General features: G+C 52.5%; 2 protein-coding genes across 2 annotated transcripts; both read left to right on the top strand.

Moving 5' to 3' along the window:
• Nucleotides 1-3236: 3236 nt before the first annotated feature.
• On the top strand, nt 3237-7255 carry FIS1 (fission, mitochondrial 1). The gene is made up of 5 exons (XM_063090494.1): nt 3237-3391; nt 4241-4373; nt 5940-6016; nt 6564-6669; nt 6939-7255. The coding sequence occupies exons 1-5, from the start codon at nt 3347-3349 to the stop codon at nt 7034-7036; spliced, it is 459 nt and encodes a 152-aa protein (XP_062946564.1). The 5' UTR covers nt 3237-3346; the 3' UTR covers nt 7037-7255.
• A 2178-nt stretch (nt 7256-9433) lies between these two features.
• On the top strand, nt 9434-14176 carry CLDN15 (claudin 15). Its single transcript, XM_063088343.1, has 5 exons — nt 9434-9650; nt 12463-12627; nt 13673-13754; nt 13856-13972; nt 14074-14176. The coding sequence occupies exons 1-5, from the start codon at nt 9434-9436 to the stop codon at nt 14174-14176; spliced, it is 684 nt and encodes a 227-aa protein (XP_062944413.1).
• Nucleotides 14177-16092: the final 1916 nt, after the last annotated feature.

Raw genomic sequence — 16092 nt, 5'->3', positions numbered from 1 at the left:
TTTTTAAAGATGACCGGTAAGGGGATCTTAACCCCTGACTTGGTGTTGTCAGCACCACGCTCAGCTAGTGAGCAAACCGGCCATCCGTATATGGGATCCGAACCCGGGGCCTTGGTGTTATCAGCACCGCACTCTCCCGAGTGAGCCACGGGCCGGCCCTCCTGACATTACTATGTTTAAATGAAAAAACTATTTCTCTACTCTCACATCGCTTCTGACACCAAATGTGTGGGGTTTTTTGACACCAAGCAATTCTTCAATTTTCTGTGGATACCAACTGGGTGCCCTACAACTCAATTCTGATGCCGTCTACCTGGAATTAGCATCAGATCCCACAAGTTAAACAGTTCAGTCCCACAAAACTGCTCCCATTTTAGATGTCAGTCGTTAAGTCCCAGGTTGCCACCTGTAATTCTTATCTGACTAGCTACAAATCAGGGGTTTCTAGGACCTCCCTCTTCAAGATCGATAATTTGCTATAATGGCTCACAGAACTCAGGGCGACACTATTACCAGTTTGTTATAAAGGATACAAATCAGGAACAGTCAAAAGAGATGCATAGAGCAAGATATGGGGGAAGGGGTGCAGAGCTTCCATGCATATCGCCCTCCCAACACCTCCATGTGTTCATCAACCCAGAAGCTCTCTGAACCCCAGAGTGGAGGAAATTTTATGGAGGCCTCATCACATAGGCTTGATCGATTATTAACTTAATCTCTAGCCCCTATCTCTTCCCCAGAGGAAGAGAGGTGGAGAGGACTCCAAGCTTCTAATCATGGCTTGATCTTTCTGGTGACCAGTCCCCATCCTGAAGCCATCCAGGAACCCACCAAAAGATGTTCCTTTCACTCAGGAAGTCCCAAGGGATTTAGGGGCTCTGTGTAAGCTGCTCTTATTACCCCCATCTCTCAGGAAATTACAAGGATTTTAGGAGCTCTGTGTCAGGAACCAAGGCAAAGACCAAATATATATTTCTTATTATGTCACAATTTACTTTTAATTATTTTATTTACTTCTTTAATTTTTTTTGTTTGTTTTTCACAAAAATGTAAGCTCCATGAGAACAGGAACTTTATTTTATTCAGTGCTCATCTGTAGCACTTAAACAGTGTCTGGCACATAGTAGGTGCTCAAAAAGTATTTGTTGAATAAATTAAATCATGAATGAATGAATGAGCCAAATAAGCAAGAGGAGGAGGGGACGGATGTTCCACATAGAGGGGACTGCATGTGCAGAGGGCCTGTGGCCACTGGGGGTTTCAGAACTGAAAGAAAGACTGTGGGGCTGGTGTGCAGACAGGGAGAAGTAGTGCTAGGGAGAGGAGGCAGAAAATTGTGGACCACAGAGGACCTTGTAGACTGTGTTAGAAGATTTCAGCTTTTGTCCTAAGCAGTGAAAAGTCATTAAAGAATTTCATGTAAATTGAGAATTGTGTTTTTATAAGATTGCTCTGACTACTAGGTGATAAATTGATATGGAATGGGGCAAATGGAGGCAGGGGCCTAGTGAGGCAGTTGTTGAAGTCATCCAGGCAGAGATGACAATGGCTTGAACATAATTTGGGTGTAAGATGACAAGGAAATACTTCCTATCCCTATGATCAAAAGTAGATGGCTATGCTAACTAAACTCAAAAAGATACAAACTCAGACTTAGGATCTTTTCACTGGCGCAGAATTGAGCCAGCTTAGTAAGGCATTCTTTTTTGCCCCATGTATATATTCAACAAATCCTGGTGGAGATTTTGCCATGCACCAGGCCTGTTCCAAGAGCTGCAACAAATACAAAGATGAACAAGGTGCAGGCCACCCCCAAAAAGTAACATCCTAACACAAATAGTGCCCTTTGGCCTTCCCATATCCTCTGCCTTGCCAGTGTTTGCCTCCTGTCCTGTTTTCACTCATCTGCTTCGTATTGTGTACATCTTTTTAACCTTTGTGCTTACTCCAAGGCCCAGCCAAAATTAGGTGCTCAGTACATCTTTGAATGAACCTGTTTTACACCTTGAATCTTATCCTAGCTATTTTCAGGGAGCCAGTTCCCCAAACCTGAGCTCATTGTATTAAAGTCATTTCAGTTGTCTAAACCAAATAGGGAAGACTTCACTCTTGCCTACCTGAACACACAAGTCTATTGTAAGAATAGAAAAAGGAGGGGCAGAGATCTTTGCAAACGTGAAAGGTGTTTGGATGATAATCCCCTGCATTTGCACTGTCCTCTTTACTATTACTTGCTTTATTCCGTGTATTTATTGAGCATTCACTATGTGCGAAGCCCTGGGCTAGGTGCAGGAAAAACAAGATAGTCTCGGCCCTCAGGGAACTTAAACTCTAATGTGTACTAGAGCACTGTGGCTCAAGGTAAAACGAGTTTGAAAGTCACTACTTACCCCATCCCCTCACTGAAAAGAACACTGAAGCCAGAAAGTTGGCAGCATTTCGTGTTTTGATTGCTCCTTATTGCCTGTGACCCCATGAGACAGATTTTCCCCCTCAGGTACACCCAGAAGATGGTTATCTAAATACTATTTAAAAGACTGGCCCTTGGGCCAGCCCGTGGCTCACTCGGGAGAGTGTGGTGCTGATAACACCAAGGCCACGGGTTCGGATCCCATATAGGGATAGACGGTTAGCTAACTGGGTGAGCGTGGTGCTGACAACACCAAGTCAATGGTTAAGATCCCCTTACCAGTCATCTTTAAACAAAAAAAATAAATAAAAGACTGGCCCCTCTCTGCAAGTAATGGGGCAACAGCTTTTAAATTCCCATTAAGTGTATCCCCTATTATTATGTACTCTAGTTTCTGGGTGTATGGCTAGCAGATGCAGTTACCTATCGTCTTCCATTGTAAAAGTCAGCAGAGGCCCTAGAAACCCTGGTAATAGTTACGATTTTGTTGCAGGCGGAGAAAAGTCACGTGGACTGTGGGGTCCTAGATTTCTGCCAGACATGAGAGACTAGTCCCTAAAATTAAGTGAACCCTGCCTGGTTTTCCGCCCTCCTCTTTCCGCTATTTTCAGCTCGGGGGCTAACCTCCAAAACACAGTCTCAAGCTTTCCTGGAGCAGCCTCGGTGGAGGAAGGCAAAGGATAGAGCACCGGGTAAGAGGAACGCAGGACGAAGAGTCACACTGTGCGCAATCCGCAGGGAGCAGCTGCCGCCCGGCCCGAGCGTGTGCACTAGCGCCCCCTCCGGCGCGCCTGCGCTGGGAGGAAGGGGCGGGGCGCCGCCGGGTCGCGGTCCGCATCCGCCAGACGCCGGAAGTGCCTCTCCGCCCCTGCTACTGGGCCATGGAGACTGTGGCAAAGTAGGGTCAGTAGTGTGAGGATTGCGGGGCCGGTGGCTATGGAGGCCGTGCTGGACGAGCTGGTGTCTGTGGATGACCTGCTGGTGAGGCCTGGCCCGAGGGACGGACAAGGAAGATTCGGAGGGCGGGTCCTGTGGCGAGTCTGGCAGTGGCCAACTCCTGTGCCCAGCATCAGCTTTGCCTAGGGAAGCCGGACTACGGCTCCCTGCAGCCTCTGCAGTGTCCGGCCCCTGCCCGAAGGGCCCGCTTTGCCCCAGAGGCTAGTGGGAATTGTAGTTTGCTGGGCCACCACACCTCAAGACTAAAGGCCTGGAGTCTGACCGTGGAAAGGCTGACGGGTTCTGGGTTCGCGCAGGAATTGGGAGCCCAGGGGCTCCTTCAGTGGTGGGGGATACAACGACCATCATAAAATGTCAGATATTACTGACTCCGGCACGGCGCTAAGTGCATTACATGCTAGATCTCAATCTTTGTAGCTCTAGGAAGTAGGCACTATTTTAATTCCCGTTTTCCAGATAAGAAAAGGTCCGGACCCGACAGGGTGGGGCAGGATGGGGCCAGCAGGCCCAGACAAGGACCGCGTGGGCTGTTGTTGAGCAGTTCAGACAGCGTGTTTACTGTTCTGCCGCTCGGGGTCAGCTGCTTCGGGAGCCGTGCCTGGAGCTGCCAGCAGGTGGCATCTCCGCTCGGTACCACTAGGGGGAGGGAAGACTAGGGGCTTCTGTCCAAAGAGCTAGCCCGCTAGCCCTGAGAAACAGAATGCCTGGGTTCCAGGGATGGGGGATAGCAGAAGCTGGCGTGCCAGGTACCAAGACCGCGAAGGAAATGGGGCAGAGACGGGAATATGGAATGTAACCGGGAAGTGGAGACCAGGTCCAGACGAACGGTGACGCCCTTCATTTCTAAATGATTCCTCTCCTCTCCTATGGCAGAAATTTGAAAAGAAATTTCAGTCTGAGAAAGCTGCAGGCTCGGTGTCTAAGAGCACGCAGTTTGAGTACGCCTGGTGCCTGGTGCGGAGCAAGTACAATGACGACATTCGTAAAGGCATCACACTGCTCGAGGGTGAGGTGTTGAACTACCCAACTCTCCCCTTCCCGTCTGTCATTGGCCTGTCCTTCTCTTTTGCTTCTGGCCTCACCCGCCGCCTCCTTCGTCCCCCATCTAAAGTGCTGGGATCCTTTTTCAACAAGGAACCCTATATAGTACAGTCACCTAACACTTATTTCTAGTAAATTCCCTGCAACAAAGGGCTTTACTTAGCCTGACTTTTCGCAGTGTTGTTTTGACTGGTTACCACCCCATCATTGTTTTGCCAAACAGAATCATTGCATTGCAGTTCCCACAGAACTCTCATGATCTGGTAGTAAAAATGTCTGAGATCACACAACTAATCAATTAATGGCTGAATTGGGACTAGAATCTCCTGTCTTGTGAGTCCCAGTCCCGTGCTCCTTCCCCCACCACCATGTTGCTTGTTCAACAGCTATTGAGAACCTTTTGCGAGGGTGATGTGGAAAAGGTGCAGAATACTGTCCTAAAAAAAACTGTGAGCAGATGGTGCTTTTTGAATTAGAACCCTGTTTCCCATTGGTGTTGGATGGGTCATCACTTCTTAGAGGCCACAACACTTGACCTTTAAATTTCTCTGTACCCTCTTTCTCTTGGTCAGGTAATCATTTATAAACAAATAGTATTCTACTAGCAAAGGATGCCTATTGTAAATCTATAAAAATAAGAATTTTTCTTAATGCAAATAATATCACCCTACATTTGTTTATTTTGCCAATCACATTTTTCAGGTTTATTCTACAGTGTGGCACAGTTGTAGAAGTGGTCTCTCTAAGCATTGCCAGTCTAGTTGAGGAGATAGTGCAGACACTTGGATAAATTTATAAACACTTGCAAAACTACTTAGTTACTTGGGGCCAGCCCGTGGCTCACTTGGGAGAGTGCGGTGTTGAGAACACCAAGGCCCCGGGTTCAGATCCCATATAGGGATGGCCGGTTGGCTCGCTGGCTGAGCGTGGTGCTGACAACACCAAGTCAAGGGTTAAGATCCCCCTACCGGTCATCTTTTTAAAAAAATAATAAATAAATAAATAAATAAAAACTACTTAGTTACAAATTCTAGTGCATAGACCACATAAGCCTCTGGGAGGAAAGTCACTGAATTAAGAAAGAGTCAGGTGGGGTCATTAAGGGAAGGCCAATTGAAGGTGAGTTTTGAGTTGACTTTTTTAAAAGGGGAGGAGTGCAAACTTATTTTTAACAGTAATTGGACAGCAGGCAACTGTAGTTAAAACACAGCAGATGTCAAAACTGAGTCAAGCTGCCTTGTGACTTCTCTAGTGCCTTGATTTCCCATCAGTTCATGTGAATGAACCAGAGTTGACTGTGCTATTGACACCAGGATTTCTGTCACTGGGGTGTTGGGGCAGCCTGGGTTCATGCTGCCTGAGAGCTCTGACTGGGAAGCTGAGAGTGACCAGAGCTGAAGCAGAGGCTCACAACAGTGACTTTCCTGGGCTCATAGAGGGATTCAGAGAGCAGAATGGGTCCCTGGGACATGGTATTAGAGAGAAGCAGTTTTCACTCTCTTTCCTCCCCCCCACCCCCCCCACCCCCAAGAGCTGCTACCCAAAGGGAGCAAAGACGAGCAACGGGATTATGTCTTCTACCTGGCTGTGGGGAACTACCGGCTGAAGGTAAGGCAGAAGAAGCTCCCTTCTTCCCACTGCACCCCGCATAGGTGGGCCAGAGTATCTTTTTATTTCTCTCCTCCAAGGTAGAGCCCTGGCATCAGGAAGGCTGAAGAAGGGCAGTAGCAGGGGGTGGCATTAGGTACAGAGGTGCAAAGTGAGAGCAGGTCATGACTCTGAGGGAAGGTGAGAGGGGGATCAGGGTACCAAGGGTGTGGGAGCATGGTGACGTCAATATTGGGGTGCAGCCCCGGGCCTTGGGCTGTTATCTGCCCCGGCTTATCACCCCCACACAGTTGGAGTTGTTTATGGACTCTATTCTGCTGGGTGGGGCTGGAGTGAAGGAGGGGGTGGAGGTGGAGGGAGGAGCTCCCAGGGCTAGAGAAGGGGAGGCCCTTCATTTGGGCTAGAGGAGTGAGAGAATACTGAGGCATATGAGGGGTCTTCAAAAAGATCACGGAAAGATCTGTATTATCTTTTAATTTAGTTTTCCATGAGCTTTTTGAAGTACCCTCATATATAACATGTGTGTGTGTGTTTTCCCTGATTGTAGGAATATGAAAAGGCCCTAAAGTATGTGCGAGGGCTGCTGCAGACAGAGCCCCAGAACAACCAGGCCAAGGAACTGGAACGACTCATCGACAAGGCTATGAAGAAAGGTGAAGGCCTCAACTCTTTTTGTTAAGTTCTCTTCTTTCCCCCTTGCCTGGGACATTTGATTGCTCTTTAAATGAATCCCTACCAAGCAGTGCCTCCTCAAACCCCATCCCTCCAGAAGCCTTCTTTCCCCAACCCTCAGGGTCTCTCATCCCGTGACTCCAGGTAGAGGTGCACATATTTCTGTTGAGGAGAAGGGCCAGGGAGGAGGTGGTGGTCAGGGTCCCTGCAGAGGCTGGGCTCCTGACAGTGTCCCTTTTCCTTTCCCCAGATGGACTGGTGGGCATGGCCATTGTTGGAGGCATGGCCCTGGGTGTGGCAGGACTGGCTGGACTCATTGGACTTGCTGTGTCCAAGTCCAAATCCTGAAGGAGAGTGCACTTCTTCCTCTGCCTAAGGAGACGTGGGAGCCCTTGGAAGACACTGGAAGGGGGCCATCCATCCTCACTGTCCCTTCCCTGTTCTTCCCTGGCACCCCTGTCACTGGTCTCTATGGTCTTCATCCTCCACCCCCCTGAGACCTGTCCTTTAGCCCCAGATCATGTGCTTTGGGATGAGTGTAACTAAAATTGGTCTGCAGCTTGGGAACCTCTGTGTCTGAGTTGAGAGAGGGGTGGGTACCACTGGGCACAGAGGGTGGGTGGTCACTTGTGGTCCTTTCCCGCCTTGTGCTCTCCTGTTCCCACCCTCCAGCCTGGTGTAGCGTTCTCCTTTGTCTACTGAGCTGCCCAGACTCCACACCCTTCCTTCTTCCCCTCCCCTGAAGCCACGTCCTTGAGCAGTGGTAGGCAGCTCAGGATGTGGCCTTTCCATGGCCCTGTAATCCTGGGAGAAAGCAGTGACTGGAGGAGGGAAGGGCAGAGTTGAGGGGACAGGCTGGGATTTATGCCTCCTGTCTCCTCTGACCCACTCAGCTGCCTCTCAGTGCATGGAGTTTTCCACACCAGGGGGGGCCCCCGCCTTGGCTTCCTCCAAATCCTCCGCCCTTCCCTCCCTTTGTCTTCCTGCGTCCTCTCCTTCCTGCTACCCCATCCTTGTTAGGGGAAGGGAGGTCATCAGTGGGCAGAAGGAAACAGGCACTTGGTGTTTGGGGAGAGGTCAGGAACCCAGGGTGCCCCAGTTCTAGCCTGCAGGATGGCAGCTCAGGACCCAGTCCTTAGCCAGCCTGCTTCGCAACACACCCCTCGTGCCAGTCTCAGCGTGGGCCTGTTCTGCTTCACTGCATACCTCTCGTTCCACTGCCTGCACCAGCCCAGCAGGGGTGAGAAGGAGGCACCTGAGGGGAATGCAGAGGAGCCTGACACGGGAAGGGGGTGATCTGGGAGTTCCGTCTCCAGCTCAGTGATGTCCCATGTGACTGGGTATAGAGTCAGCCCTTCAGAGACTGAGCCCTAGAGCTGCTTGCCAGAAGAAAACAAGCTGTCCTGCCTGGGGGCAGGAAATGAGACCGACTACACTGGGACAGGTGCTCAGCCCTGGTTTGGATGGAAGCCCAGAGGTTTCTAATCCATCATAATTAGTTACAGGAGCTGGTGACACTTCCCGATAACTCTGAACTGGTTAGAGAGATTAGCCACAGAATCATGTTCTGGACCTGTGATTTACCCCCTCGAGGCCCTTGGCAGCAGGATCAAGCCCAATGCCGAGATTCAAAGATTAATTCAATGAGGGGGGAAATTTGAGTTCAGGAGGAAAGTGACTCCCTGGTGGCTTCAGCTCAGACCTGCAGCACTCAGACCCAGGACTGTCTCCAAGTATCAAGCAATTAGCACGTGCAGGGAACTTTGATCTGCAGTCCCGATTCTTACCACAACCTGTGATGTAACTAGTAGTAACTCTAGTTGACAGAAGCAGAAACAAGCTCAAAGGGGTGTCTGGTTAGCTCAGTTTGTTAGAGTGCAGCCTTATAACACCAAGAGCATGGGTTTGGATCCCCAAACTGGCCAGCTATCCGCCTCCTCACCCCCAAGAAAGGGGAGGGACCTAAAAATTCATGCCCAAGTCACTTTGGTAAATGATGGAGTCTGCTGTGAACCCAGGTTGGTTGGACTCCAGAGCTGTTGGTCTCTCCCAGCCACCCACCCCCTTATTCAATCTGAATCTTCCTTGGAGATTCACATGTCCCAACCCCTTGGTCTCTGGGTGTGTTAGATTGTTCTCACCATCCAGAGGGGGTGGCTCATTCCCCTGATTTCTCTCCATTGAGGGCTGCGGTGGTCCTGTCGGTGTTCATTGTCTCTCTCTCTCTCTCTGTCTCTTGTCTCTCCCATGTCTCTCAGTCACCTTTTCTCCTTGTTCCTCTTATTCCATTCTCTGGCCCCCGATGAAAGCTGAGTCAGAGACAGACATTTCCCCTTGGCTCCCGATGCCTCCCATGGGGGCCCCTCCTTGGCTGTATCCGCTAGTCACTCCCAGGCAAGTCCTCCCCCCACCCTCTTGGGGCGGGGAGTCCAGGGCAGCCAGGAGGCTGGGGGAGGAGGTGGACTTTTGGCCTGTTTCGTTTATTCCCTCCATCAACATTGTGCTTGCCTCATTCCTCTGACCTGCCAGGAAGCAGAGAGACCCAGAGGGAGGGAGGTAGAAACCAGCAGACAGACCTGAGCCTGAGGAAGAGGCAGGCAGAGGCCGCTGCTGGACTTCCACCCTGTCCCTCCCTCCCCAGCCTGCCTCAGCACCCCTCCTTAGCCAAAGCCCCTTCAAGTTCCCTGGGGGTTCTGCTCCTCCCCATCTCTGGGGCCCCAGCCCCTCAGGGGCCTGCATTCCACCATGTCAGTGGCTGTGGAGACCTTTGGCTTCTTCATGGCAGCCGTGGGGCTGCTGATGCTTGGGGTGACCCTGTCAAACGGCTACTGGCGAGTGTCCACCGTGAACGGGAACGTCATCACCACCAACACCATCTTCGAGAACCTCTGGTTTAGCTGTGCTACTGACTCCATGGGAGTCTACAACTGCTGGGAGTTCCCATCCATGCTGGCCCTCTCTGGTATGGGGTGAGGAGAGCTTCAGGGAGCAGAGGGAGGCGGGGATGTTGGAGAGACCTGGGCGGGGGGTTGACTACTGTCTTTAGTCCAGCCTCAAGTGCCATAGGATACAGGGAGGCTGGAATCAAACTTTAGGGCCCGGCTCCTGCATCCAGGAGTGCTGGGGACGGCCCCTATCAGGAACTGAAGTGGGGGCCATGTGTGACAAGGTCTCCGTAGTGTGACACCCTTAGTGTTTACAAGTGCAGGCACCAGAGTCAGACTGCCAGTGCAACTCCTGCCTTCCCTTGCTCTGTGCCTCAGGCAAGTGATAAAATGAGCTTCATCCTGCCCACCTGCAAGATTAGGATAATGTTAGTATCCTAATGAAACATTATCCTAATATAACAGTTCACAGGTGGTTTAAAACATGCACTATCTTAACATGATAGCACATACAAGGGTACTTCAAAAGTCATGGAAAATGTAATTAAAAGATAATATGAATCTTTCCATGAGCTTTTGGAACACCCCTTTGTACATGCACTCAATACATTTTAGCATTTTATTTGGGGATGGGATTGCTGGGTTTGGCGGGATGAGGAGGCCCCTGCTTGCATTCTGGTGGTTGATACACTTCAGTCTCAACGGCCTCCCCAGGCTTCCACTGGCTGGGGCATTGGTCTCGCTGTCATGCTGCATTCCAAAGGACCCTTGTAAAGACTTGGCTCCAGTGCAGGTCTGAGCATCTCCTGTAAAAAGGTGGTGTGTGTATATGCATGCATATTTGGGGTTCTCAGGACTGTGTTTTTGAGGTCCTTCTCAGAGGACAGGAGCCTACAGCTCTTTTGACGCAGAGCACCTCTCTGGTGGCCACAGCATCCTGCTTCCTGCTAACCGCATATGACTAGCCCTCCCCTCATTCTCCCATGGGAGTCTCCCTTCAGTCTGCCCCGTGCCAGAGATCAGGAGTTGATGATCATGAACCCTGTGTGGGGCTGTTCCCCAACCCAAACTGGGTCCTTCGGTGCCATCTTGCTCTTCCAGGTGTCATACTGCAGGTGCAGGTGTAGGGGAAGGAGGGGAGGCCAACACTGGTGTGAAGCGGGGCTACACCAAACACCCTGATGGACATCAAAGATGCTCTGAGCAGTTAGGGGATCTGGGTGGGTCTCTTGTGTCCCCACTATTCCCAGAATCTCCTGGGGCAGCTGCAGGGGCTTCTTGTTTTCATCCATCTCTCCAGGACTCTGTGCAGGGCAAGAACTGCCAAAACACCCCTGTAAAAGCTGAGTACAATCTGGGCCAGAAGCCCAGAGTGCTGAGCCACCAGAAGGGACACTGGAGGTGGCCACCTCACCTCCCCCTCAAACACACTGTGGTGTGAAGAGGGAACTTGCTGTCAGGCTGTCCAGCCGAGGGGGGCCCACTTGGGACTGTTGCTCTTGGCCTGAGAGGACGTGAGTGTGCGGAAAAGACTATGCAGGCACACAATTGAGGGGAAAGGGCAGAGGGGGTCAGCTGGTGCCAGGTCTGTGCTTGGGATGTCTACCTACATCATTTCATTCGTGTCCACACTAACCCTGCTGCTGGGGATGGCGGGGGGTGTTAACCTCATTTTACAGAAGCTGAAAAACTTGGCAAGTTTAAGCAGCCTGCTGAGAGTCCCACAGGGAGTAGAGGGGGAGCTGGAATTCAGACTTTTGTGTCTGAGTTCAGGGTCCGGTTTACTCCTCCATGGCTGGTTGTGGTCCTGAGAGGGACCCTGACTATCATTTAATCATCTCCCAACTGTGCACTCCCTGCCTCCCAGCAGCGCAGCCCGTGCTCTTACAGGCCCTTCAATAACCTCTCCTTTCACTAGCGGAGCTACCTGGAGTGTTGGAGTTGGGTGGGAACTCCAGAGGGAGTGGCTGGGGGTCAGAACGTGCTCCTTGAGAACTTTGTCCCTCCTCCCTGCCCCCCAACTGCAGGCCACTTCTCCTCCTGGCAGGGACCCAGCCTTTTCCCTTCAGCACTGATGGTACTGCCCCACCCGGCAAAGGGGTGCAAGGTCCTTGGGAGTGATTGGCAGCTATCAAAGACAGAGAAGGGAGGAGGGGGCCAGAAAGGGAGTCAGCAGCTTTCCTCAGCTTTGAGAAAGGGGAAACTGAGGCACTGAAAGGCTATGAGATAGACTGACTTGCATCAGCCCTGGGCCCAGGTATCCCACCTTCCAGATCAGAAATTGCCCTCAACCGTCCACTGTAGGCCACTGTTGTCCCCTACAAGTTACTCCAGGAGGAAACTCAGTTCAAGATGTCTGGTATCATGCTAGGCACTAGGTGGGACTTGGAGAAGAATCAGATGTGGGGAAGGGGATGGGGTGCTCAGGTGCGGTTTCTCTAATGCACAGCAGAACATGAGTAAATCTAATAGAGTGACTTTGTAATTTGAAAGTCACAGCTTGAGGGAGACAGGGATTGCTATCAAATCCAGTAGACAGAGGTCAAGGATGCTGTTAAATATCCTACAGTGCACGGGACAGTCCCCCAGATCAGAGCATTATTTGACCCAAGGTGTCAGTAGTGCCGAGGAGAAACCCCGTAACGGGGTGTAGGCCACATGTGCCAGTTGCAAGGGAGGCGAAGGAGCAGGCAGGAGGGGCTGAGATTCACAAGGAGAGAGGTGAGACTGCTCAGCCAGGTAGGCTGGATGGAGCCCGAAGGGGAAGGAGAGGACTTGAGGACTTTTAGGGACAAGAGAGGAGCAAAAAACTGTGCCTGAGCAGAGGCTGACTGTCCAGGAGGGAAGAGGTGGAAGGGAAAGACTGACGGCGGTGCCCCACCTCTCCAGGGTATATTCAGGCCTGCCGGGCACTCATGATCACCGCCATCCTCCTGGGCTCCCTGGGCCTCTTTCTAAGCATGCTGGGGCTGCGCTGCACGAATATTGGGGGCTTGATGCTCTCCAGGAAAGCCAAGCTGGCGGCCACCGCAGGGGCTCAACACATACTGGCAGGTAATTGGGGGAAGGGGATGGGTGGAGCCCCGCACGGCAGTGGGATTTGGGAGTGGCCCTGGGCCGCAGACCCCTGGCTTCTCGTCCTCATCTCCAGCTCCCCACTGCTGGCGCTTGCCTTCCCCTTTGCGTTGACACCTGCCGTCCCTTGCTCAGCTCTTCCCTTCCTCCCTGCTCACCCCACCCTCATCCATAATCCCCACATCCCCTGCTGTGAGTCAGTTCACCAGCAGAGATTCCTGAGCTCCCCCTATGAGCAGGCGTGAGCCAGGTGTGGGAGGGACTTCAGGGGTGAGTGAGCGGCTTCATTACAAAGAGTGCATCCTGGTGGGGAGAACAGTGCTAGGGCGTGTGCACACTCACGCGCGCTCACACACACCATGTGCAGTAACGATGCCTACGACTCGCGTCGCTCTCCAATGTGCAGAACATTTCTGCACACATCACCTCATCTTAAGTCTTCCAGGCAGAGTGGGTACTGTGCTGTTTTCCAGATGTGAAAACAGGCTGAGAGAAGCCAGGTGGCTGACAGTAGGACAAGCCCCCAGCGAGTGGGGTGGTGACGGTCCAGGGGTCAGTCTGGTTTCAGGCGTTCACTGCACCGAGTGGCAAGGGCAGGTCGCAGGCTCTGAGGGCTGCAAGGGAAGTCAGGATAGGCAGGGACGGTCAAGGGAGACTTTTGGGGGCAGCTGGGTTCTCGAGGGGTAGGATTAGGATGCGACAGATTCCAAGTGAGGAAAGGATGTGGTCAAGGCCAGTCTGGGACAAGGGGGGAGGGGGAAGAAGTGGGATGAGAAGACACAAAGTGGTGGGACATGAGCAAGGCGGGCTGGAGTTGTGTCTGAATGCTAGACAGTTTACAACTGACTCCAGAAAATAGGAAAGTAACTGGGGCGAGAGAAAGGAATTGAATGAAATTGCTGCTCTTGGGCATGATGCCCTTCTCCCACCATTTCCGACTCTGGGTAGCCCCTGCCCGCCCTGCCCCCTGCTGGGGCCGCGGGGACCCGAGAGGCGCTAGTGCGGTCCTCCTCCTGCCCACCAGGTCTCTGCGGGATGGTGGCCATCTCCTGGTACGCCTTCAACATCACCCGGGACTTCTTCGACCCCTTGTATCCCGGAACCAAGTGAGTGAGGGAACCCCGCCCTCGGGAGCTCCGGTGGGGCTCGGCCTGTCCCCCGAGTGTCGCCTCACCTAGCGCTCCCCCCGTGTCGCCCTTGTCGGCAGGTACGAGCTGGGCCCCGCCCTCTACCTGGGCTGGAGCGCCTCCCTGCTGTCCATCCTGGGCGGCATCTGCCTCTGCTCCAACTGCTGCTGCCCCCCTGACGAGGACCCCGCCGCCGGGTGAGGGAGGGGCGCGCAGTGCGGGGCAGGGTGCGGGTGGGAGAGGGCGGGTCGGGGGCGAGGGCCACGTCCCCCCCTGACCCGGGCCCCTCTCCCCACAGCACCCGGCTCCCCTACAAGGCTTCCGCATCCGTGATGCCCCTGGCCCCCTCGAATGAAGGCGACAGCAGCTTTGGCAAATACGGCAAAAACGCCTATGTATAGGGACTCTGGCTTGTGGACCCCATCCCCCTTCCCACTGCCCGGAGCAGAGAGGGGTGGACCCCTGGGCTCGCGGCCTCGGGGCCGGTCACGCCCCAGGCTCCGACCCACACCTGAAAGACACCCCCGGCCCTGCCTCCCGCCCCACGCCCCGCCCCGCCCCCGGCCGGAGCGCCCCGGCCTCACCTCCTTGTCTGGCACTCCTCCGGTCCCCACCCAGGCCGAGAACCGCTCCTGGGAGCGCACCTCGGCCTTCTAAGGCTGGACCCCTGTTTATCTTCTGAGTCTCGGCTCTGGCACGTTAAAGGGACGGAGGCGTCCCAGAGTGTTTATATTCTATAAAAATGCATGCATAAAAATAAATGTACATTGTGAAGGTTCAGGGGTTGAGAGAGTCATGAAGCCGCTAGCCAAGCAAGTGGAGGGAAGACGGTGCCAAGGGTCTATTCGGTTCTTGGACCCCAGACTGTCACTCTGCCCACCACCTTTGGGCAGTCTCCTTAAGCAAAATACAGGAGGGGTTGCAAGAGATTTAAGAGTGTGGCACATAATTACTGACAGAGACATCAAGGAGCAGATATGGAAAGCCCCAGCTCCAGGAAGCTGGTAAAAGCAGAGATGCCCCCTGGCCAGCCAAAGATGACATCTCTCCTTTAACTCTACCTGTTATCTTACAGCTGCACAAGGAGGCAGTTGGTCTAGAGCAGAGTTTTACTGGGGCCTGAGCATGGATATCAGGAATTGACAAGCCCTTAGAAATTCTCTCAAATGAATTGAGTCTGGTGCAGGTACATTTCTCTGGGGAAGGTTCAGTAGCTTCCAGAAAAGGCTCTGAAGGTCTGTTCACTGGTGTGTGCATGGCTTGCTGGTGTTAAGCTCAGGCACAGCACTGGGTTGTGGGCAGGCCTGGTACAGGCCCAGTGGGTAGTGAGTAGAGCTGCTACCCATCAGGACAGGAAAATGAAGCCACTAGAAAGAAGCCTGGCATCCAGTGGAAGAGAGCAATAGAACCCTATCCCAGCGCAGATGCTCTTCAGCACTGGCCAGAGACCAGTCATTTGGGGATGCCCCTGGGTTCTGACTGCAGCCCACTCCCTTTTCTCTTATGCACTCACTCTCATCACCTCTCTCCTGGGATGGAGAGAACTCCCACATCTGCACTCTAACTGGACCTCTTGAGCTTCAGAAGTCCACCCACCTCCTGTATGATTTCACTAGGCTGGGTGGGCTTCAGACACACCAAACTCATCTCTTTCCCCAAGCTGCAGTTCCTGTTACTCCTGTTACCAGATTTGCCACCCTCTCTGACAGACTGACAACCTCAATCATCTCTTCCTCATGGTCCCCCACACCTCCCCAACCATCTCCCCTCCATTAGTTGCCAAATCCCAGATTCTCCTTCTACAGGTGTCTTTCACATCCTGCTACTTCTCTGCCTCCTTCTCTGCCTTCTTCCTGGTCCTGGGTCAGGCCTTCATCCTCTCTTGCCCACACTCTTACAGGATCCCAAGTTCTCACCCCGTCTTCCTAATCCATTCCGTATTTCTCTACAGAACACATGCTTTTTGAACACTCCCTACATAAAAGGTCCCATGGCCAGTAAGTCTGAAAATGTGGATATTCTACGCCTCTCCATACTCTGCCTTCATAATGTTTGTGATGTCCATTGGTCAAGTGCAGAGCCAATGCAGAAGAGACTGCACGAGCTTGGGCGCTGGGAGGTATGTTTTGTGGGGGGCCCTTAGTGTAACAATCTCCCACTGACAAGTTCTGGGCCATGTGACTTGCTTTGTTAACACACCCATAGGCAATTTCTCTCTCAGAGATGATCCAGATGCCTTAAAAAGTGGCTTACGATTCAAGTGTCCCCAAAGCCAATTACAACTACTGATACCACCCAAGCGCCTCCAACACAAATT

The sequence above is a fragment of the Cynocephalus volans genome, chromosome 3, assembly GCF_027409185.1.
Source record: "Cynocephalus volans isolate mCynVol1 chromosome 3, mCynVol1.pri, whole genome shotgun sequence".
Classification (NCBI taxonomy): domain Eukaryota; kingdom Metazoa; phylum Chordata; class Mammalia; order Dermoptera; family Cynocephalidae; genus Cynocephalus; species Cynocephalus volans.
This window is presented reverse-complemented; position numbering and strand designations above follow the sequence as displayed.

Coding starts and splice junctions, on each gene's coding strand:
- FIS1 (XM_063090494.1), top strand. CDS start 3,347: ATGGAGGCCGTGCTGGACGAGCTGGTGTCTGTGGATGACCTGCTG. Junction 3,392..4,240: donor TGTCTGTGGATGACCTGCTG/GTGAGGCCTGGC, acceptor CTCCTATGGCAG/AAATTTGAAAAGAAATTTCA. Junction 6,017..6,563: donor TGGGGAACTACCGGCTGAAG/GTAAGGCAGAAG, acceptor CCCTGATTGTAG/GAATATGAAAAGGCCCTAAA.
- CLDN15 (XM_063088343.1), top strand. CDS start 9,434: ATGTCAGTGGCTGTGGAGACCTTTGGCTTCTTCATGGCAGCCGTGGGG. Junction 12,628..13,672: donor GGCTCAACACATACTGGCAG/GTAATTGGGGGA, acceptor CCTGCCCACCAG/GTCTCTGCGGGATGGTGGCC. Junction 13,973..14,073: donor GACGAGGACCCCGCCGCCGG/GTGAGGGAGGGG, acceptor CTCTCCCCACAG/CACCCGGCTCCCCTACAAGG.